This window comes from Mastomys coucha, unplaced genomic scaffold (assembly GCF_008632895.1).
Source record: "Mastomys coucha isolate ucsf_1 unplaced genomic scaffold, UCSF_Mcou_1 pScaffold19, whole genome shotgun sequence".
In the NCBI taxonomy this organism is placed as follows: Eukaryota; Metazoa; Chordata; class Mammalia; order Rodentia; family Muridae; genus Mastomys; species Mastomys coucha.
The window spans coordinates 16,566,001-16,589,254 of NW_022196901.1; the positions used below are offsets into that span (position 1 = coordinate 16,566,001).

Sequence of the window (23,254 nt, forward strand, 5' to 3'; positions counted from 1 at the left end):
TGTGATCTTTCCAAAGATTATATCAGCTACCCCTATAACTGGGGCCCCAAATGTGTTTACTGATGGTTCTAAAATGGGCTGTGGGGCCTATTTGGTAGAGAAACAAGAGCCTGTGTTATGTCAATTCCCGGTGGGCTCTCTTCAAGTAGTTGAATTAAAAATAGCAATTGAAATAGTAATTTTTAAAAATTGCCAATTTGCTTTTAATTTGATATATGATTCGGCTTATGTTGTTAACGCTATTAAAATTCTTGAAACTGCTGGCCCCATTAAAATTAATAGTACTGTTTGTGCATTATTTGAGAATTTGCAGAAATTAATTTGGCAGAGAAAGAATCCATTTTTTATTCAGCATATTGAAGCTCATACCGGGTTGCCAGGATTCTGTCGGTGTTTCCAAGACCAATGCCGATATGACATAATGCTCGAGTGTTTCCTCGCTTTTTTAGTACCAATAGAAGTTTAGATGTTCCATTTTTGCCTTTAGATTGGTTGGTCTCCTATTGCTCGTCTGCCTTGTGGGCCTGTCGTATATATGCAGGATCAGGTTCACTCAGAGAAGGAATGGAGCCATGATTGTGTAAGCGTTTACGGCCATTGAGGAAGGACAGTGTCCCCAGGCATGGCTGGCAGTCATGCAAAAATGATCATCATGTTCAGGCTGCAAGGCGAAGCACTGCATTCCGGGTCAGCTTCTAGTGCCGCCCCCCCCAGAAGAGCACGTCTGATTGCATGCGGGTTGGTACCCCAGACCCCGCCTCTGAGAAAAAGGTATCGGACGGGTCTGGTACTCTTTGGGTGGATGACACCTAAGTGAGGATCAGTACAATGTCCCTGTTTCCAGCATCAGAGATCAGACCTCTACTCGTACCTGTTTCATTTAAAAACTAAAGGGGGAACTGTGGAGAGCTGTTCCAAGAGCAAGTAGTCTCTTAGGCAAGCCCTCATTTGGCTAAGTTTGCTGCCATTGGTTGCTTCCGCATCTGGTGACCTATCTGCTTTTGCCATGTGGCCCATTGGGATTGGCTAAGCTTGGGGGTACTTAACAGCCGAGGGTGGGTCTGCTAAAAGGAAGAGCTCGGGTTGCGTCTTTCTTGCTGGTTGAGGCAGACGTGACAATTTTAGAAATGTTTTCCCTTTGCCTAGATCTTGTATGTTTTCTTCTAACCCTTTTAGAGTGTCAGGTCTTACAGTAGGGCTTTTGATCTCTTTTCAGGGTCTAATTTCATTTATTTTCATGTGGATATTTTTAGTTCTCGAGGCTCCATCTGTTGAAGAAGCCTTCTTTCAGCATTCTACATTTCCTGCTGTGCTGCTTAGTTTTGGTTAATTTGACTCAGATTAAAGACCCTTGGGAAGAGGGCCACTCAGTTGAGTCATTGCCTTCATCAGCTTGGCCTGAGGCATATAAGGGGGGACTTTTAAAATTACTAAGTGGTGTAAGAGGGCAGGGCCACTGTGGGTGGTGCCAACCATCAGCAGGTGGGCCTGGGCTGTGTAAGAAAAGGAGCAGAGCAAGCCTCAGCAGGAGAGCAACTGAACAGCATTCCTTTGTGGACTCTGCTCCAGTTCCTGCCTCAGGTTTGCTGCCTAGGCTTCCCTTGATGATGAACCACTAAGTCAATTAACCTTTTCCTTTCCAAGTTTGTTTTGGCCTGTGTTTTATCACAGGAACAGAGAAGTAAACTTGGACAGAAATTGGGACCAAAGAGTACTGCTGTAATGGACCCAATTTTGGATGATTGTTGAAGGATTTAGAGCTTTGGGCTGGAAAACCCATCATTATGAATACCCAGAACTTAATGAGATATTCTTTGCGGGTTCGGGAAATAAGAAGGCTGGCAGTGATGAAGACGACAGGTCTGCCTTCAGAGTGACATTTCAGAGGGAGGACTGTTGGGACCATTTGTGTGATATATTTGAACTAAGATTCTATAGAAGTAAAATCTTTGCTTTACTGGAACAACTGATACCGGTTAGCTGGGACTGCAAACTCAGGTGTCATTAATATGAGACCAGCATCACTGTGGTGAAATATTCTGGGACCATTCTCAGGGGTAGCACACAGAAGCTGTGGTCCAGAGGAGGTAGCAAGGCTGCATCTCAGGTTGAAAGGTGAACTTGGAAACACCCAAGACTCTCCAACATAGTATTGATTTTTAGGAATGAACGAGTCCATGGAGAGAAACTGAGGCTTGGCACTGTGTGGGCTTGGGGTCCCTGAAGAGACCACGAGGGGTCAGTGGTGAAGGTGCAATCTCAGTTGCAGTAGAGAGAGACCCTGGTATATTGAGGATGCTCAAACAATGTGAAAGACCAACACCCCAAGTTGTCCCCTGACCTCCACATGCACACTCACTCACTCACACACACAGTAAAAACTGAATGAATGCAAACAAACTGCAAATAGATTTTGGACATCATTTTTATTTAAGCATGGGCTTTTAGCATGGTTCAGCCTAGAGTGCAGCCTTCTCTTTCAGTAACAGTCAGAGGCTACAGGACCATTATACTCTGCTGGTGTTGGCTCAACTTCATCAGAAGGTATGACTATGACCCACAGGGAAACAACCCATGAAGAGAACACAGTGAGGAGAACATCCACCATTTTACAAGTCACTTTGTTACCACAGACACGGAATGGCAGTTACTGTTAGTAAACCAGCCAAAGAACACTTTAAAAAATTGTTTTAGACAAGGTAATGGGAACTTCACTGTGGGAGGGAGATAGGGTGTTCATCCACAAGTTTAAAGTAGAAAATATTTGAAGGTCAAACCTTTTTTCCTATCCACAAAATGATGCTACATCAACATACATGTTAAGGAGACAACAGTGTCTTTACAGTTATCATCTTGAATAGGTATCTGAATTAACTTTCTGCATAATACAAGAAGGTCAAAGTCCAGCAGCAAAATATTGCAACACAGCAAGTAGATACAGTTTCAGTGTGTTATATTGTAGAGGAGAATACATAGAGGACAAACGACGATAACTTAACCATATAAACCAGAGACAAAGCTGAAATACAGTCTACTTAAATAGCTCGGTGACCAAGAACGTTAAATACTGTGCTAAAATGCCATTTAAAACATAAAATCTTTAAAGTTTTTTGTGCTTAAACTTTTTTCCTGTTAAACTATTTCTTATTCTCAATACTGCCACTGTAACTGATATTACAACAGATCACAATTTCCACAGATGCACTGATGCACATTTACTTATGCGCAGAGAAGCCGCACATCGTTAGCTCACAGTGTGGGAAGGTGGGGTACACAGGGTCTCGAAGGGCTTTCTGTTAGCCAAGCCCTTCATCTTTGTTTCCTGATATCGGATGCAGTGAGAGGCGTTTCGAAAAACCAGGAAGGGACACATGGTATGCTGGAAAGGGAAATAAACTTGGATTCTTCATGGGTATCGCCTAAGCGACCTTCGTCTTCTGTTGTAGAAGTGCCTGAGCCCATGTTGCCGTGAAAAATTCATCATGTAATTTTGTTTGCGAGTGCTGTTAGAAAAACCACAAGAAGGGTACAGGTGGGGAGGGAAAGGAGAAAGAACATGTAAGTTCCATCAATGAATGCATGATCTATTCTAAGTCCCAAGGTAGCCTGCTATATATCTGAAAAATTTCAGAGTTCAGAAGTCATGCAGACTTCATGGCCTAGGGACAAAATAATTAGACGGGCACCTGCCTCACTGCTTTGGCCCCAAGCCCTTTTCTTTTCAGAACCCGAACACGTCTACCCATCGACTCCACTCCAGAGACCTGCACACTGTACTCATTACCTTATTTACATACATACACAGCAAAAGCGATTCAGTTACATTAGTTAAAAATTTCATTTCAAGCTTAAAGGGCTAAAGTAAAAACAAAAACTTTGTTAGCAGAATGAGCTAGACTTTCCCAGATTGCTCACTCTCAGGGCACACAACAAAGATGTTGGCTTCCACTGTCTGTTTCAATTAGCAACTGGAGCTGTATTGGACAATCATGTCTTACTGAAAGAGACTCTATGCTAAAAAGGAGGTCATAAAAATGCTAAGGAAATGCAGAAGAATGTATAACCATATATGTGTGTGTGTGTGTATATATATATATATGTATATATATATATATATTCTTCCCTATACACACACACACACACACACACTTACATGTACTATATGTGAAGCTGATAAATATACTGAAAGTGGATATCAGAATCCTTAGGAAATTAAATAATAGTTTCAGTGACAGCTGCTAACATTCTGGCATGAAAAATAGATTTTTTTTTTACAAAAAAAATTCAGACAGGGTTTTGCTATTTTGCCAAGGTTGGTCTCAGACTTACGCTTTCCCTGCCTCTATCTCAAGAGTATTGGGGTTAGAGGGAAAACACCCCTACTCTCACTCTCTTTTTTTAGGGTTCATGATCTATAATATCACTGAGGTAAGAATTGTACTTTCATACACTGGCCTGAAGAGCAATATATTTATATGTGTCATCAATGTATGGTTTGAGTAGAAAGCTAGCAATATGTTCCAAATGTATTAAGTCTCTTTAGTATGTGGTCTCAAATACATGCAGAGAGAAGTGATGCCGGTCATGTGATTCTTTATCAAGGGCAGTGCAAGATCAATGAGTTAGGATAAAGGAAAGGATAATCCTATCAATAATCCAATCCTCACAAGGTAAAAAATAATGCTTTTTAATGCAGTCTAGGCATTCTACTTACTATAAAAATGTGGAAAACCTTAAAATGAGAGAATTTTAAGTAGTGACAGTTAATCATTTGAATAGATGTATAGTAAGACTCTCAAGGAAAACACAGGCATAGCTCTGAAGCAGAAGCATCTGTCTTGATATCCTGATAAAAAGGCAGATGCAAAACGGAAGCATATTTTATAAGAGCAAAGTGCTAGTGCCTTTCCACTTAGGATTTCCATATTATCAAGATATTAGTAACTACAAAGCCAAAATGAATATCTACTAAAGACATTTTGGAGAAACAGAATGGTGTGTGTGTGTGTGTGTGTGTGTGTGAGTGTGTGTGTGAGTGTGTGTGTGTATGTGTGTGTATGTGTGTGTAGGGAGAGAGAGAGAAAAAGTCAGATTTTGATTTCCAGTAGCCTTCAGAATCACTCTCTACTTGAATGTGATAGTGATAAATTTATTACTTTATGTCGATCAGCTTCAGTGTCAGAGAGAAAGGGTGAAGAAAATGCACCCATGTTTGTCAGCTGCTGTGAGCAGTCTTGAAAGTGAACAGAACAGCGACCTAGTGCCCTGAGCTAGTCAAGGATTAGAGAAACTACTGTTACTGTTTTTATTTGCTACATCTTGGGACTGGCCCTTGGTGTCTTCTTGCTAGCATACGAGGTCACCCTGAGTCCTCTGCATTATTATAACGGTCCCTAAACCAACTTCTGTGTCTCTATTCTTCACTGAAAAGAAACTATGAAATGCTGTGAAGCATACAGTTCACACTTAGGATGACTGTAAAATTATATGCATATGTACTAGGGCTCATGCTAAGACTGTATGCATGTATACCGGGACTCATGCTAAGACTGTATGCATGTGTATCGGGACTCATGCTAAGATTGTGTGCATGTGTACCAGGGCTCATGCTAAGACTGTATGCATGTGCATTGGGACTCATGCTAAGATTGTGTGCATGTGCATTGGGACTTATGTTAAGACTGTGTGCTTGTGTACTGGGACTCATGCTAAGACTGTATGCATGTGTACCGGGACTCATGCTAAGACTGTATGCATGTGTACCGGGACTCATGCTAAGACTGTATGCATGTGTACCAGGGCTCATGCTAAGATTGTGTGCATGTGTATCAGGCCTCATGCACACACACAATAGATTTACACCCCACTCTCAGGAAACTTTTCTTCAGAGGTTGGCTTTGTTTATTAAAAATGTATCCATAACTCTTACATGTCCTATCAGCATCTAAGCTAGTGACACCACGCATCTCTGTCCTCTTCCTGATTAATCCTGTGGCTCTTTTCAGATCCTTTCTTCTGATCCGCCACTATGCAGACTGCTCTCGCAAAGCGGCCTCTAAGTGGACCCCAGCCTCACTGGTGTCCTCGGGCACCATGTCTTCAGTTTCTATTTGTGGGTCTAGGATCATATGTGCTGTGCTCAACAGCATCCTCAGCAGGGATTTCTTTTTTTCTTTTTCTGTTTTGAACCCCCATAGCACTCATTTCTTGTGGAGTGAAACCATTGCTTCTCTCATGGCTCCCCACATTAAGCTTCTGATAATATGAGGGCCTGTGGTCCAGCTCTCTCCACCCCCAGCCGCAGCACTGAGCCTCCTGCTTGACCATGGGTGGTCAAGGCATGCTATTATATTGAACCTTTGTAGACTTACTGATTGGACTCCTGCTGTAAATCATTACTCTTTAACTATAAGGAATAATTGCAGAGTTAAAGCAATGAAATTATTCTGTCAAGACATGTTCAAAGACAAAGTACTCAAATGTAAAATGGTTAAATACTTTACATAAAAATCCAAACAAGCAAGATACTTAGTTATCTTATTGCAACTTAGAATGGTGTGACAGTGACCCTGTAAATATGAGAATAGACATGCTTAACTTTAACTGAAGTTGTTACTTGTCTCCAAGCAAATTCTACCGAAGTTATTTTATTATGGCATTGCTTTAAAAATTTCTATCTTTATGCTGTAGATTTTTGAAAAGACTTAAACACAATTAGGGGTGTTCTAATTCACTGGGCCTACTGAATTTGATTCAGTTTGTATTACGTATCTTCGGATTCTCATGAATCTTCATATGCACATGCAACTATGTCTTCTTCAGCTATCTGGTGTTTACATACTGTATTTAAGCAGTCACACTTTCAAAGCATGCTTATAGCTAGCTAGGAATTGGTCCTTTGCATTGGAGTCTAATGAAGTGGCTTTTTATAGCTCCTACGCCTGTTCAGGTACCATGTGGATAGTCATAACAGAATGATGTCTGACTCTAGGCCCATTCTGTGTGAATATTAAGCAGCTACTCTGTCTTCTAAAGTGTCCAATTTACAAGACTGTATATTTGAGAGTTTTAATCTTAGGCGTTTTAAACACATTTAAAAATCTTGTATTTGGCTGGGCAGTGGTGGCACATCCCTTTAATCCCAGCACTTGGGAGGCAGAGGCAGGCAGATTTCTGAGTTCAAGGCCAGCCTGGTCTACAGAGTGAGCTCCAGGACAGCCAGGGCTACACAGAGAAACCCTGTCTCAAAAAACAAAACAAAGAAAACAGAAAAAAAAAATCTTGTATTGGTCTATTTTGTGGGGAGTGTATTTTTGCTTTTGATGTATGCTATAGACAGTGTCATGGTAGGTGCAACTGAGTTCTTGAGATTCACTTTTCATTGCAACTACTGGGGAAGTAATAATTAGTATAAGTTCAATGTAAGCAGTGATGCTCATCTGGAGGCACATTCTAGCACTAGTCATTGTAGATAATGATTTCAGTAACTCTTCAAGGTCAATCCATTGAACGAAGGGAGAGCAAGCAGCAGTTTCCAGGAAATGCTGACTGAAATCCCCACTGTTGCAGGGATTTTTGAAGACTTAAGATGACATAGTAATGGAATTAGAAAATGCATCCCTGATTTGGCATAGAAAATATTGGGATTGTGAGACCTTTAAGGAATCTGTGACTCTGTGTTCTTTTGAACTAGTGCTTTTTTCTGGAGTTACAGTGTTAGCTCATTTATTATTATGGAAATAAATTTAATCTGATTTTGAAAGGTTGATTCTAAGGGATATGGAAAAGGTCAAGAGTAGAAGAGTCTGAGATTATAGAAATTTAGGCATCTTATTGATCAGTAATTCAATATTTTTCAACATGTGATACAATAAACAATTTATGTAAAGGCAGAAATAACAATCCAGTGATTATAGCTGTGTCTTTCAGAGAAATTCAGTGACTATAGGACAGATACCAAATTTCAAACTGACCCCTGAGCACAGATGAAGTTGTACACCTGATTTTAAGGTCATGCGCTTCTGGGAATGGTCCATGTCAGTAAGTGGAGTTGCAAATGCCTCAGACACTGAGAGTTTCAGATTGCTCTTCTGCTAGCTGGAAATGAGGGTGACATTTGACCACACATCTAAGGAAACTGTCAGGATTAAATGAAAAACCTCAACACCAAATGGACATGTTTACTTTGGACCATTTTACTCTCAAGTTGAAGCTGGTGAATCAATGGACAATCTTAGCAATAAGCAGGATCCAGATTTTATAAGTGTTAAGAGCAAAGCACCTCTCTGTCAATTATTAAATTAAAATTGGTAGATAACTGAAGGTACTTTCACGTATTTCCTCTGCCTAACAAACCTTTTGAAAGACATCAGCTACAGACTCGAGATCTTTTACATACATTTGAATTCCACTTCCTCATAAGGAGTTTATTAACCGTGAGAGCTCCAGTGGTGTCTAATAGGGAGCCAGGCCCACTTGTCTAGTGAGGGGTTGCTCATTACCACACCCTCCAGTCTACGCTGCTATATCCAATATCCCAGATTTTGGCTAATTTGGCTAACTTTACTGGATGTTGAACATTCCGTCAGTGTATCTTGGTATCATCCATAACTGCTTTCTAGAAAATTTTTACTTGTGAAGGGTCCTCTACAGAAATTCTCAGCTAGCTTCGGTAAAACTGCAAAAATGAACAGAGAACAGTTTTCCCGATGTAGTGATGATGACTTACCTTACTCTAGTAGAAAACCAATGACAGCAAATAATGAAATATAATACAAGTTAAAAAATGCTTCTCAACGCATGCAGCACTGTGATTACTCATAAAAGTCTGATCGGGCTTAGGCGCAATAAAGGATTTTTCATCTCTTTTGAAAATAAAAATTCAACATGTTATTTCTTATCCTTCTAGTCCCAATATAGAGATATGCTTAACTTTTTAATGTAATGAAACATGCAATATTTTCTCATAACCATATGTCAAGGTACATGTAGCTATAACACTACATTTGGCATAAATGTTACATATAAAGTATAAATATTAATCATTTAATTTCTATTGTAAATTTTATCTGAGTTTTCAATTATTTACATTTTAGGTACTATTAACACCAGATGAGATTAAAGAATGGGCTTTAAAAATGGAGAAGTCTTCTACATCAGATAAAACAGTCAAATTTAATAAAGGAAAATATGCTTTGCGAGAAACATAATATGTTCATCTTCATAAATCATTTGTGCCAAAAATGTGACAGTATCTTGATGATGAATAGCAAGAGGGGATGATCATGATGGACCTTATATTAAAATCTGATAAATGTGTTTAAAGGCAAAGTTAGCAACATATTAGTTTTCAGTTTTCAATAAATGTGGCAACAATTTGCTTGTTATTAAATCAGTTCACAAAGGCTAACTTTTTACTGAGTGATTTGCTTTCAAGGTACAACATGCAAAAATCGGCCCAATTCATTATCCATATGACAGGCTGTGACTGAGATACGCACACAGATGTGATGTGTGAATGGAACGCACGGTTGGGTGAGGGAGATTCTTAGGTGAGAAGTGTGAGCGCCCAACAAAAGGGGCTGAGACACCAGATTCTCTAGCACCCTAAGAAGCACCCTTCCAGCACGGATCTTGTGAGGGATCTGCCCGAGTGTCTTCACAAACATTTACCGCAAAACAGCCTACGCTAGCGAGTGAGCTCAGAGAAATTAGGATTCTCCTGGTTGGCAATGACTGTTATGTCCTACCATTTGGACTTTATGGAATGGAGTCTTTTTGTGATCTAGTGAGGCTGGAAAAAACCTAATCTGCCAGTTCAATGCAGACAGATTAACAGAGGGTAGCCATGGCAGAGACTTTCATGGGCAGGTTTCATTGGCAAACAAGAGAGGAGAGGGTGAGTGTTATAGTCTCAAACAAGCACAAGGACTTCACTTGTTAAATGCTAAAAGGGACATTTCTATCTTTATAGTTTGAGGCTGGTCATTTTTTATGTTTATGATGCTCAAATCTTTCCAGAGATAGTCTTTTAGAATTAAAATATTAAGAATATGTTATATTCTTAATATGTTCATTTAGAAGTTCCCCTATACCTGGAAACAATTTCCAAAGGTGTTCAATTTGTTCTCACCAAACTAGTATGTCCTTGTTTAATACTGGCAGTGTGGACATTATGCAATGTAAGATACCATGTATGATCACAGCTTTTCTTTCTAGAGGTTTTTAGCATGTGTCCTTGGTATGTATGTATATATATATATATACATATATATATATATGTATATATATATATACACAAAAGTAAAACTATGACATCAAGGCTAGATTAGAGCAATTGTCACTTGGACAGGAAAATACACTGTAAAAAGTTATTTCACTGAAATGTAGCAAAAACATGCTAACAGTGTTGTCTCCATGTTAAAGCAGGTTGGATTTGTACCCCCTTGTGTGTCTCAGGTTACTTCTCCATGGTGGAGAGGTGACCATCACTAGCTCATAAAGCTAAGGGCTCTGATAGGGAAGTGTAGCTAAGTAAGAAAATACATTCCATTAATAGGGCTTATGGACACATTGTATTCTACTTCTTAAATAAACATATTTTCCATAGCAAAATAAATAGTGTTTATGAAATAACATGAACATCAGCTAGATTCTGTGCATCTCATACAGTCGAAGAACAACTGGGTTGTTAATAGTTTATTTTCCTGAATTATCTGTAACTTTCTATTATATATTCATCAAATGAAACTGTATTGCAAAGCTACCAAGTATATAACAATGACTGTCTCAAAACTTTCGCGATTCTTTCAAAAAGGAAAAACTTTGAAATATTTATAGTGGCATAAAAACATTATATCTTAATAACAGAGCAAAAATACCAAATATGCAATTCTAAAATAGACTACTTTAAGAATATATATTAAAATTCATTTATTGAATTGAGCTCTGTGAAATATATATATGTACATATACATATATATTAAAACAAGGGAAATAAAGTACTCCTATAATTTTAACATATTTTAAGATATCACTAAAGGGATATTATTTGTTTCTAAAATTATGTGTCCTGAAGCTTTGAGACTATGATGCAGGGTCAGAGCAGGAGATGCCTGGCAAGTGATAAATTCTTTAACGTCTTCAAACTCTGGGGATTGAATAAAAATGAAGTCTTATAATACGGGTAACAGTTCCAGAATGTAGTAAGTTTTGAGTCTTATGACAATATCATGATGCTGGTAGTTGCTTACAAAAATTAATACCAACACCAGGTATTCCAGAAAGTTCTCTGGGGGCAGGCAGGAAGGCTTTCTGATAGAACTCTGAGAGCCCCTGAGGCAGCAGGTCAACAGGGAGCTGAGTTTTGTTTCCCAGCTGTGAAGGGGTTACATCATACTAACATAGTATATTCTAGATGGTGGCGGTGGCTTGTCTGGGTGGGAGTGGAAAGTATCTATTCAGATGTATGCTATTCTGAGGAGTCTTGCATACATCAAGGACAGAATTAGCATCCTGCTTTCTGTTGCGAATGGGCAACTTTTGCAGTTTCCAGGGGAGTTGGTAATGCTGGTTATATAAGTTGTCTTGGCAGAAGGCTTGAAAGAAGATGTGATTGCTTATTCTGGGTTAATTCACAAGAAGCACCGGAGGTGTCTATTACGTCTGCACAGTTCCTAGTGCAGACAAGGCTAATCCTTCAGAGGAAGTCTAGCTTCCCCAGGGATTCTGAGCTTCTGCTAGATGGGGTCTCTCTGCTCTAAGGAGAGAAGTCAGGGCATGGTGGCTCTAGGATTGGATTCTGGTCTGCTTGGACATTCTCTGTGTCCTCACTGTTCATATACACATATGTGTATGTTTACAGCCTTTAAGAGCTCAAGTTATTCTACTCTCAGAGAATACTGTAGTTGGAGGAAACTAATATCTACGTAAAACACCAGCCTCATGTTTAGATTCAAGGGTTTGACTGTTCCTTTAAACTTAGAATTTTGTCCTGTGGAGGCAGAGCCCAGCAAGTGGTCCAAAAGCAGCAGAGCGCACAGTGGGGGCTTGTGTGGGGGCCGGGTTGCTCTTGGAATTAGGATTGATATGGATGCCATGCAAGCAGGTGCCTCAGTGACAGCTGGGACAAAGGCTAGCTCAAGACTGCAGAATTCAGCTCATGGCCATGATAGAAAGAAAACAAATCTGGTAGTTCTCCTACCAATTAATGATTGAAATTTGTTTCAAAATGACTGAAATCAGCCACGTGACTGATTTCATTTCGGATCTGGTAAACAGAATGAACATTTGAACCTATCTACCGAGAAGATTCGCCTCTCCTTGACAACCACTTGGAGCCACCAGTTCGAACCCGCCGAGACATAAGCATTCCAGTTTTACAGGAACTAGATTGTTAGAGAAAAAGCAAGTCATCTCTTTGCAAGGGAACAGTCAACCCAGCCAGAGGAGAGCGGTGACCTCACTTTCACAGGGACAAACAAACAAGGGGGAGGACACCCTGTACTTGTTGGGTGGTGGAACTGGTCAGGAGCAATGTGAAACCACAGAGTGTCTGTCCTAGCTACAACCAAATCCTTAACTGTAGAATGCCTCTAGGCTGATACCATGGGCTCATCCACCATGGACACCATAGACCAGCACAGATGATTCTTTTAGGAGGCCATTTTATTTTGTAAGGCAACCCAGATCAAGCATAAGACGTCACTTCCCATTTCCCCAAAGACTTCTGTTTTATTGAATTTGATCAATCCTTCTAACCCTTAAATAAACATTTTACTTATCAAAGCTTCCTAAAGCCCACTAAACTACACTCAGGGCTTTGTCATACTTGACCGGTGACTTGAACCATAGCCTACAGTTTCTGAAAGAGTCTTAGCCACAGTGGCTCTGTGGGGACCTTCTCATCACATCTACTTCTTACTGAATGTAAGGAGCATGCCAGGTAAAAGGAACTTCAAACCTTTCTAAAATGGACGCAGGACGCTAAGTAGCAGATACTCACAGGACGACCTCCACATGGTCCAAAGCCCATTGATCATGACCTGTTCCATTGTGGCGTGGTTGCCACCAGCGCAGTAACACTCCTTTCATCCGTGCTTCCCTGGGTTACAAGCAGAAGGACACAAGTTGAATATTTCAGAAACCTTTTAAGTTAAGGAGGACCTTTCTTCTGGTGGGTGATCTCAAGATTTCAGATGCTTCAGTAGGCTAACCCAAGACACGGAAATGTTGCACAGAGGATCCAGATCTGCTTAGTGCCTAGTACTCTTAAGCAGTATGAAATCAGTGGCTTAAAAGGCAGCTAATAGTGGTCTATCTTCCTTCCTTCTCTCTGTTCTAACAGTTTCTGGAAAAGCAATGTTTATCAACAAGCATGAAATGTTTCCTGTGATAGACCCTGTGCTAGAAGCTGGGTGAACAAGGTTAAGCAATGGTGCTGATATGAATGTATGTTCTCTAGATTCCCAAGCAGATGCTCCAAACAGAAACTCACGGCTGCTGTCCTCTGAAGGACTGACATACTGTTTAAAGGAAGGGACACATGGACAGTGTCTTTGCATTTAGTCCTCCATCTATTCCCCCTTGTCCTTCTTGCCTTGCTTAGTTATCTGCCTCTGGATGTATGGAAAACGGCAACACAATGTTGGCAGTTTGGGATGTCTCGGCTCTGACACTGCCTAGGTTCACTGCACTGACCTAATAACCACCCAGCTTCCATGCCCTGCTCAGTGAGTTACTGAGCAGACAGGAGGAGGCCACTTACAGGGGGACGTTGTAAGACACCCGCTGAGCTTGTGTAAAGTCCTTTGGCTGGTGCTGAGCGATGACATGCCAGGTGATGCCATTGTTGACGCTGTACTGCAGCAGCACTGCTTTGTCCACTGTGTGGGGGCCACTGAGGTCGCTGTTGCAACTGTCTGTCTGTGCTGTGCTCCCAATTTGCAAGACAAACATAATTTTGCTGAAAAAAAAATTACAGGGAAATCAACTTTAGATGAAAGCTGGGAGATGCTTAAGGAGGAGGAGGAACTTGTCAACCTTTGTTTTTCCTAAAGTCCATAATTCCTGGGATCATAATACAGTTGGGTCTTCTGTAGGTTCCACATCTGAAGATTCAACCAATTACACACAGAAGATATTCTAGAAAAAAATGTTACTGAGTGAGTACAGCTTTTACCTACTTTGTTATTCCTCAAGCAACATAGTGTATCACCCATCTGCATAGTTTATACATTGTACTGGACACTGTAAACCACGATCTAGATCGCATAGAAGCATGAGCATAGGATGCAAGTACTACATCAGAGAGAGCTGAGCATCCATGAGGACCCTGGAACTAACCCCCATGTTTGCTAAGGGATGACTGTACAGTACAAACATGTAAGAAGAACAGCTCTAACTTTCATAGCTGTGTCCCCTTTCTTATTTATTTATTTATTTATTTATTTATTTATTTTTATTTATTTATTTTTTGAGACAGGGTTTCTCTGCATAGCCATGGCTGTCCTGGAACTCACTCTGTAGACCAGGCTAGCCTCAAACCCAGAAATCTGCCTGCCTCTGCCTCCCAAGTGCTGGGATTAAAGGCATGTGCCACCACTGCTTGGCTATGTCCCCTTTTTTATGATGCTGGAAATTTGTTTAGAATATTTCCCCCAAATACTCTTTGTTCTCTAATAATCCAGGCCAAGCAGCCAAGGACACAGAACACAAACACAACATGTGTACTGTATGCTTCTTTACAAATGGCTCCAAGTTGAATGGCATCTGAACAAGAATAAATCATCCTGTGTATTTCAGGAATGGCTCTCTGGAGATCAGATGAGGGAAAGCCAGAGCATGCTGGTTCAGGCTCATGCCCATCCTTCAGATAGATGCCTCCTCACATTCCATGGACACCCTCATGCTTAGAGGATGCAGCTCTTTGTGTGTGCAGGTGTGCGCATGCCTGTGTGGTGTGTGTTTGTATGCACCTGTGTGTGTGTGTGTGTACGTGTGCACGCACATATGTGTATGGAGGCCAGAGGTCCATGTCAGCTGTCTTCAAGAGCTTTTCTACCATGCTGTTTTGAGTGAGGGTCTCTCACTGAGCCTGGGATTGACTGATTCAGTTAGACTGGCTATATGGTAAGGGCTGATGTCCTTCTGTCTCTACCCTCTAGTGCAAGGATTATAGCTGCACCTCTTTATGTGCTCTTTATTGGCTCTTTATGTGCGTCCTACCCAGGACTAGACTCAGCTTGTCCCGCTTGCACGGCAGACTCTTTACCCACTGAGCCAACTCCTCAGCCTTGCAGACATGGATTTTAAACATAGAAACATCTCCCCATGAGGTGACTAGTGCCTAACATTTAGAGTAAATAAGGAATATATATTATTTATATAGTATGGTGTGCAACTGTCCACTGACTGTATGTATCAGTACATGGGGGTCAAGGAAGCCTGACTCTAGATTAATAATATCTTTTTGGTAGGAAAAAAATGAGAATGTAATGGGTACAATTTTAGCATTTCCATGGTTCCCACACAGGAATTGTTTTTATTATATTTTTACAATTCATTGCATTGAAAACCACAAAATCTGTTTTTCTGCCTCAGAAAATATTAATATCTTCCAAAGGAAAGGCTTCAGGCTAACCATGACATTCTGTTACTACACACCTAGTCCTCTGATATCCATGTGGTTCCTCAGCTCTTGCCACCATTCAGGGGGGTACTCTAGTCCAGGGCTTGGTGACCCCTTTAAGCCTTTACACCTGTACTCATACCTTGGCTCTGGCAGAATGGCTGAGGATAGGAAATGGGGAAGAAAGCCAGCCCTGCCATGGTCTTGTCCTGCATCACTTACATAATATACATAATACATAGTACACAGTTTCTGTCACTCCCTTCTGCACTAATAATAAATACCTCATCATCCTTTATTTCTATTTGTTAAACTTACAGGGGCTAAACGTAGATATTTGCATTTATAAACTTTTTTCATGTTCTATTTACACATCTGCTTGTAATCCATGGTAATTTTACACAGTGATAGTTCTGAGTTGTTAAAGCACACACGGTTCTTTGATATTCAGGATCCCTTGCTTAGTGGACACTGCTACATGAAGTCCATGAACAGACCTAGGCTTGGGATCAGTTCTGTGTCTTGAATAGGCACGGGCTTTACTCACCTTGCTCGAGTGAGATCCAGTGGCTTGGTGGCAGCTTGCCTTATCTGACAACCATTAAAGTAGAGTGAGTCTCCATGGGCATAGGGTGCCAGCTGCCCACAGCCACTTCCGATGGCGCCACCCTGAATGGTTTCCCAGTTGGCTTCAGTGACTCTTGCTGATTCGAAATTGTCTTTGATGTAACTAGGAAGCTCGTGACTGAAGACAGAGCAGTCGTCACCTGGGGAGAAAGGAATATTCCCAGAGATTGGAATCAGGTGGAGTAAACACAGTCCTCCAAGAAAAAGAACAATATTCAATTTCTGGTTTGAGCCACTCTTAGAGAAAAACAGTAAACTACCAGGCAGACTTGCTCCCAGAAGCAATCATTTCTCTTGTATTTAGGAAATTATTGGCTTACTTAGAGACAAATCCTATTATTTTTGAGTCAATGCTTAAATATGTGCACATGAACATTTTCACTGCTTGTGCCAATCTATTGTTTAAACACTACAGCATCTGGCCAGGCTTGTTTGTTTACCAGTGCTGGGTCTCAGCATCTGGCCAGGCTTGTGTGTTTACCAGTGCTGGGTCTCAGCATCTGGCCAGGCTTGTGTGTTAACCAGTGCTGGGTCTCAGCATCTGGCCAGGCTTGTGTGTTTACCAGTGCTGGGTCTCAGCATCTGGCCAGGCTTGTGTGTTTACCAGTGCTGGGTCTCAGCATCTGGCCAGGCTTGTGTGTTTGCCAGTGCTGGGTCTCAGCAGGGAGCTTTCTTCCTGGTATAGAAGGCCAATCTAATTTCCTTTTGTCCTATTATGATTTTGCAGAAACTAGATATGTTGTGTTCTTGTTCTACATCCTGCTCTCTAGTTAATGAGACTTGAGAGCAGAGTCTCTGTCTTAATTCCTTGTTGGATTTTAGCACCTAACACAACTCTTGGTACTTTTCAATAATCGGCAAGGATCATGGGATAAATAAATGGGAAATGTCTCTCAGGAGCCACTAAGGTGAGACTGGTGTGTCAGACATTAAGCTAGTGAATGTGTGTATCCTTACTTTTTTTTTTTCTTGATTTGAACTATACATGTTTACTAACTGCCCTCAATAATTCAAAATGAAAAGGCCCTACTGTTGGATTAGGGGAGAGGGAAAATTCCAGACAGCCGGGCCTTCTTGAGAAACATTTGGTTCATTAATTTGCCCAAAGTTAAAATTCTTCAGCTAATAGCCAGGCAGGCTCAGCTGGTCTTTGGCAGCTGTGGTAACTGGGGAGCAGGAATCGGGTAAGTAATTTCAACATCAGAAATGTATAGGTGTCTACAGTAATCATATCCATGTCATCTGCAGACAAAGACATAGCAGCATGCAAGAAATCTAAATGGATCTCCCTGTAGAATTCCAACATATATATTCTAAACATTGTGTTCTTGGGGGAAGCAGTATAATTTTATCTTCTTTAGATAAATCTCTCAGCTGTGAGAACTGACAACGTTGATTGGGAAGAAAAATCCAGGACCTGGTCATTTTTACCAGCTCTGTGCTTTTAACAAATACTTGGCCTCTGAGCCTCATTTCTCTTATCATCAAGTGGGAATGGTCACCTTAACCACAGGTCACTTAAATGGCTGACTCTAAAGAATGGGTAGAGTCTATGCAAACAGTAAAATCAGGGCATTGTAAAGTTCAAAGATTTGTCAGCTTTAATTATTAAGCCATGGGAAGTAATGGTGAGTGTGTGATGGTGGAGTTTGGAGCCTGTTGAGAAGTCTGGGCGAAAGGAGAGCAGGTCTGGCAGGCTGTTCCCACCATGAGAGGGTCTGACCAGACACTGTCCCAAACATTTGGCCTGTAGAAGCCCAAGCAGTAGAAATTAACTCGGTTGTATGATGGAGCTCCTTTTTCCCTTGAGCGGCACAGTGACCCGAGAAGTCAAGCACTCAGGTCACCAGCCACAACCGTGAAGGATGAAAGCTGGATGCAGGAAGGTGGAGTCAGATAGACGCTGATAAAGACAAGGCCCAGAGGAGGAAACAGAGAGTTGGGTGTAGCTGGGACAGGAAACACATGGCACTATAGGGTCTCCTGTGTGGATTTATCCTGACTTGTCTACTTAAAAATGTAAATCATCATGCTCAGAATCTATCAAGTTGATCTTAGCCTTTTTAAAAAAAAATGCATAGAAGTGAGGTGTCTTTGGGTATATGTAGGCACATACTTGTATGTGTGTATACAGTGGGCAGCACATACTTATATGTGTGTATACAGTGGGCAGCAGACAACCTCAGATGTCATTGTCACGGAATGTCATCCACCTCCTTTGAGTTATTTTCTAACTGACTAGGGCTCATCAACTAGTCTAGACTAGCAGCTGAGTGAGCCCTGGGGAACTTCCTCTCTCTGTGTCCCCAGTGCTTACAGTATATGTGTATAACACCGTGCCTGACATTTTTATGTGAGTTCTGGGATTGAACTCAGGCCCTTGAGCTTGCAAGCCAAGTGCTTTACTGCCTGAGTCATCCTTTCAACCTCTTATAAAAATGAGTTTCAGGAAGCAGGAGAGGGGCTATGGGGGTGGGAGGTGAGAGCATATATGTAAATATAACGAAAGCCAGTGTTTTGTCAGTCACCTAAAAAAATAATTTAAAATGCGTTCAGTAATATGGCTCAAGGATGAGAATTCATTCCAAAGATAATAACTTAGATGTCAAAGTTTGTGTCAGCCACCTCTGCCCCTCAACCTGGCCTTCCCATCCACTTCCTAGTGTCCTGTATGTAACATAAAGAACCCACAGCGTCCTGCTTCACAAACAGGCCGGGTTCAGACCTTGGAAGCTTTCGTCACAGATGCAGATGGCCCCCGTGGTGCAGTAGCCACGCCCGCTGCAGAGCTTGGGACAAGCCTCTCCAATGTAGACGTGGTCGATGGCCCAGCTTTGCTTCTCAGTTTCTTCTCCCTTCTGGATCCAGCGGAACTGTGTGGCACTGAGAGACCCAAGGGGGAAACAGAGTCAACAGGCTTTCCCGTGTCTAGCCTCTGCCTGTGGGAATGGGGACTGAGGAAAGATCTCAACTTTCTATTCAAAGCACCCCAAAAGCAGGGAGCTGAGTCCTCACATGCCATTCTGAAAGCTGTATCTTCCCATAGCTTTTCTCTTCCTTTGCCTACGAGCACACACGTGATCACGTACCTGTGTATTTGTATGTGATGTGTGTGGAAGCTAGAGTGTTATTCTTTCTGTTCACCTTTTATGAGAATTTCCTATTTAATTTTACAGTAATTCTGTGTCCGTGTGTGTGTGTGTGTGTGTGTGTGTGTGTGTGTGCGCGTGCGTGCGTGTGTGTGTCCGTGTGTGTGTGTGTGTGTGTGTGTGTGTGTATGTGTGTGCATATATATGTATAAAATTAAAGAAGCATATACTTTTCTAAATCTTTCAGTGAAATGAATACTGCTTCCAGGAAAATCACACAATATGCTATGTACCCTCAGCTTCCTGTTACCTGGCCACCCAGGAGGTCTGCATATTCACATGAGCAACACAGGCTTTGGCAGGATGGAGCGCTAGGGCAGAATTGTCCCCAACTTTAGTCTCTGTGTAGAAGCTAACATTCATGTTTGAGTAAATATTGCACAGGTATGATAAGCAGTTAAAAGAAAATCTGGGCTCTGTGAGTGATTTACAAATATGTTCCCAACTTTTTCTTGGGATATGGGATGGCAAGAAGAAGAAAGAGGTCATCAGGCTGTAGCTAAAATTCTGTTCTTGTCTTTCTGCATGACTGAGTAGAGCAGAGGTCATGTGGGGTCAAATGACACTTTCACAGGGGTCTGCTAAAACTGTCAGAAAACATAGGTATTTGCATTACAATTTGTAACAGTAGCAAAATTATAGTTAGGAAATAGCAACAAAAACAATTTTATGGTTGGGCTCACCACAACATGAGGAGCATGAGACCGTGTCTGACAGTCCCACTAGGTTTACCGCTGTCGACAACCCACCTTGAGGAGACGTGGTCTGGCAGCTGGATGGTGATCCTCTTCCAGCTTGAGCTGTTGACAGCATTATAAATGGTGGCTTCATGGAACTGGAAAGGGGAGCAGCCAATGCTATTGGAAGAAGAAGGTAGGCACTGGGTCTGCACGAGCTGCCAGGAATCAGACCTGCAGCAATAAAAAAGGCTGCATTAGACAAGTCAGAAGGCATATGTGATTATTATGTCAGGCCACGATTTGGGATAGGATTGAATCATCTTTATGTGAATTTCTTTTTAAAAAATATTTATTTCTATTTAATGTGTATGTATGTTTGCTTGCATGCATGCATGGGCACTACATTTAAAATATTAAGAGAAGATCACACCAAATTGAAAACCCAAGCCTCTTGTGGGTCACTCACACTCCAGTGGATAGCCCTACACTCATGCATATAGGAACCGCTCTTAGAGGAATGAGCAGGTTATAAAAGAGAAAAAGAAGAGAAAATGAATTAGTAAGGGCTATGGGGTGTGTTCTGCAAGGCGGAGAGAGGGTGGATATGATAAAATGCCTTGTATGTATGTATGAAATTCTCATAGCATAAATTACTTAAAACCAAAAAGAAAATAATAACGTCACATTAGATGTGTGTTAACTCTTTAAAGCTACATTAAAATATGTAAATATATTCACAGACAACAGAATAAAATAACAGCATATATAAGAATGAGTTTAAGTAACTTCTTATTAAAACGTACATAGAACCAATTGACTTAGCATAATATAATTAAGTTTTCATAGTGATGGTGTTAGATAGCTATCTACAAGGGAAACGCCCCATGACAGGCTCCATCCATCACTGCTAATGTATTTTAGGAGTCAGGACACCAGTTGGAGAGTATTCAGATCATCTGTCTATTAAAAATCTTCTGAAGTTTGGATAAAATTGAGCAGCATGAAGCAAACAGTTATATGAGAACAAACACAATATCTTATTTTAAAATGTAAAGCAGCTGCCTAGCGCGAAAGAAAACTATGAAGAAATATGTAAATTTTATGCTAATGACCTATATGAATATTCACATGAGCTGACCAGGCCTCCCTAGGCATTGCAGGCAACTTTAGTCTCCCCAGTCCTGGAGCTACAGGTGTGCCATAGGTGTACCACAATCTCCTGAAAACATCTGCTTTCCATACACAGAACTGCTTCTTTGCAAGTAGACCCACATTTGAATTATGTTTTCAGGTTTGGAAGAAATGTAAACTGATTTCACTAACCTCGCATCCTTAGTGTACTCCAGCATTACGGAATGAAGGTCACCACAAGAAGTGGCTTCACAACCCACCACAATCTAAAACAAATGACAGCAATCAGTATATGGGCTAGACTAACGGATATCCAATATAACTAATCAGAAATCTTGCATCCGAACATCAAGACTCTAATGGGCAATCAAGTATTCACAGAAAGTTTTACAAGCATGGAGAATTCATTCCTTAGAGCTGCTAAGACGTGCAATTTTCAGAGAAGCTGAGAACTAAAGATTTTAAGGTATTAACTCTACTAATTTAATTAATATATTACATTATATGAATTTGGATAAGCTAAATTGGCTAAAATATTATGAGAAGAATTTATGGAAGGAAATTGAAAGTATCTAATGCAAAGCATATTCACTGTTTTAACAGCACTTATCTGCCATTAAGTTTTTATTTGGAACTGAAATATTTAAAAAAAATTAGTACTTTAATAGTCATTCTTATGGCTGTTTCTCCTTTTCAGTATTATCCACAATTAAATGTTTGAACTTTAATAATGCATAAATGCTATAAAATTTGGGGACTCAAATATATGTTCTAATTGTTGATTTAATCAACAAGTGCTATTTCACTGCTGGTATTAGGGCAAGTTAGTGTTAAAACTTTCAGGAATAATGCTCATAAATGATATAATTGTAATTCAAGTTTGAATAAGAAGTTTAGTCCAATAAAAATAGTGGGACTCTAAAAGACACATAAATAAATAATACAGGAATAGTGAGATTGCAGCTGATTAAATGGACTGGAAATTAATTCATCCATTATGTGCATGTGTGCTGACCCTGAAGGATGGGGCTCATCCGGGAGGCAGAGGAAGAAGAAAGCTGAGGCTGGATGCAAGTGCAGAGAGAATGGAACCCTGTGCGATGAAGAGTTTCAGTGATCCAGATAAACAAGCTAAGAACAGAAAACCATTGAAGGTTTGAGGGGTGAAACAATAGACCGAGAGCTAAGCTACATAAAGCTCATCTGATTCTGACATCAAAGTTAGGGAGGAGTGGAGAGTGACTGGGTGCCAATAGGGAACTTGATAGATATTTGTTGACTTAAATAGGGCACAAATGGACATAATAGTGAAGAGAAGATCTGAGGAGGGGAAGGACATGCAGAAGTAGAATTAGAGGGCACAGGCACGGATTACAGGTAAAAAGTGAAAACTTTAAGACATTTAAAGCTAGTTAGTGGTGAAAGGTGGTCTGATCAACAGGAGTCATAAGGAGGAGCTGGTGCAGGAGAGAAGCTATTGAGTTCACCATGAGACATACTAAGAGGAAGTCAGAAATGTGTAGAAACTACTAAAATGGAGTTAGTGGGCTGATGATAAAGCAGGTAAAAGGAACTGTGGTCAAGCCTGATAACTAGAGTTTGATTCCCGGGGCCACATGGTGTGGAGAGAGAACTGACTCTTTGAAGTTGTCCTTTGACCTCCACATGAGCAACATGGCATGCATGACACACAGACACGTGTGCACACCTCAAATCAGTAAATGAATAATATAACTTAAAATGCTAATATAAAATTGAGTTGTTAGTGAGCTGGTGAAGATTAGATACCCATATTTGAGACTTGCTTTTCAAGGTATGATACAAGCCGAAAGACTATGGAATCCTGAGCGATCAGATGCAGTGGAGGGAGAGACTCAGATGCACAGAGAAATTTGTATGTTTGGAGGTGGAGGGAAAAAGATTACAAAAGGGCAGAGAAGTAGATACCAAGGAGGTAAAAAGAACAAGGAGGGGGGGAGAGGAGGGAAAAAGGAGGAGAAAAGGAGAGGGGGAGAGAGAGGGAAGGGGAGGGGGAGAGA

At 40.9% G+C, this 23,254-nt stretch overlaps 1 protein-coding gene across 2 annotated transcripts in view; it reads right to left on the reverse strand.

The window, feature by feature from the left end:
- Positions 1 to 2,407: 2,407 nt before the first annotated feature.
- Positions 2,408 to 23,254, reverse strand: part of Reln (reelin) — a 457,134-nt gene continuing 436,287 nt past the window's right edge. Inside the window, exons 58-65 of one of the 2 annotated variants that reach the window (XM_031380094.1) lie at positions 21,408 to 21,481; positions 20,154 to 20,315; positions 18,981 to 19,138; positions 16,176 to 16,395; positions 13,766 to 13,963; positions 13,004 to 13,102; positions 8,729 to 8,734; positions 2,408 to 3,503 (exon numbers count right to left, since the gene is read on the reverse strand). In XM_031380094.1, coding sequence (XP_031235954.1) covers positions 3,407 to 3,503; positions 8,729 to 8,734; positions 13,004 to 13,102; positions 13,766 to 13,963; positions 16,176 to 16,395; positions 18,981 to 19,138; positions 20,154 to 20,315; positions 21,408 to 21,481 — 1,014 coding nt within the window. In that variant the 3' untranslated portion in view covers positions 2,408 to 3,406. The remainder of the gene's footprint in view (positions 3,504 to 8,728; positions 8,735 to 13,003; positions 13,103 to 13,765; positions 13,964 to 16,175; positions 16,396 to 18,980; positions 19,139 to 20,153; positions 20,316 to 21,407; positions 21,482 to 23,254) is intronic. The other variant, XM_031380095.1, reaches the window with a different exon arrangement.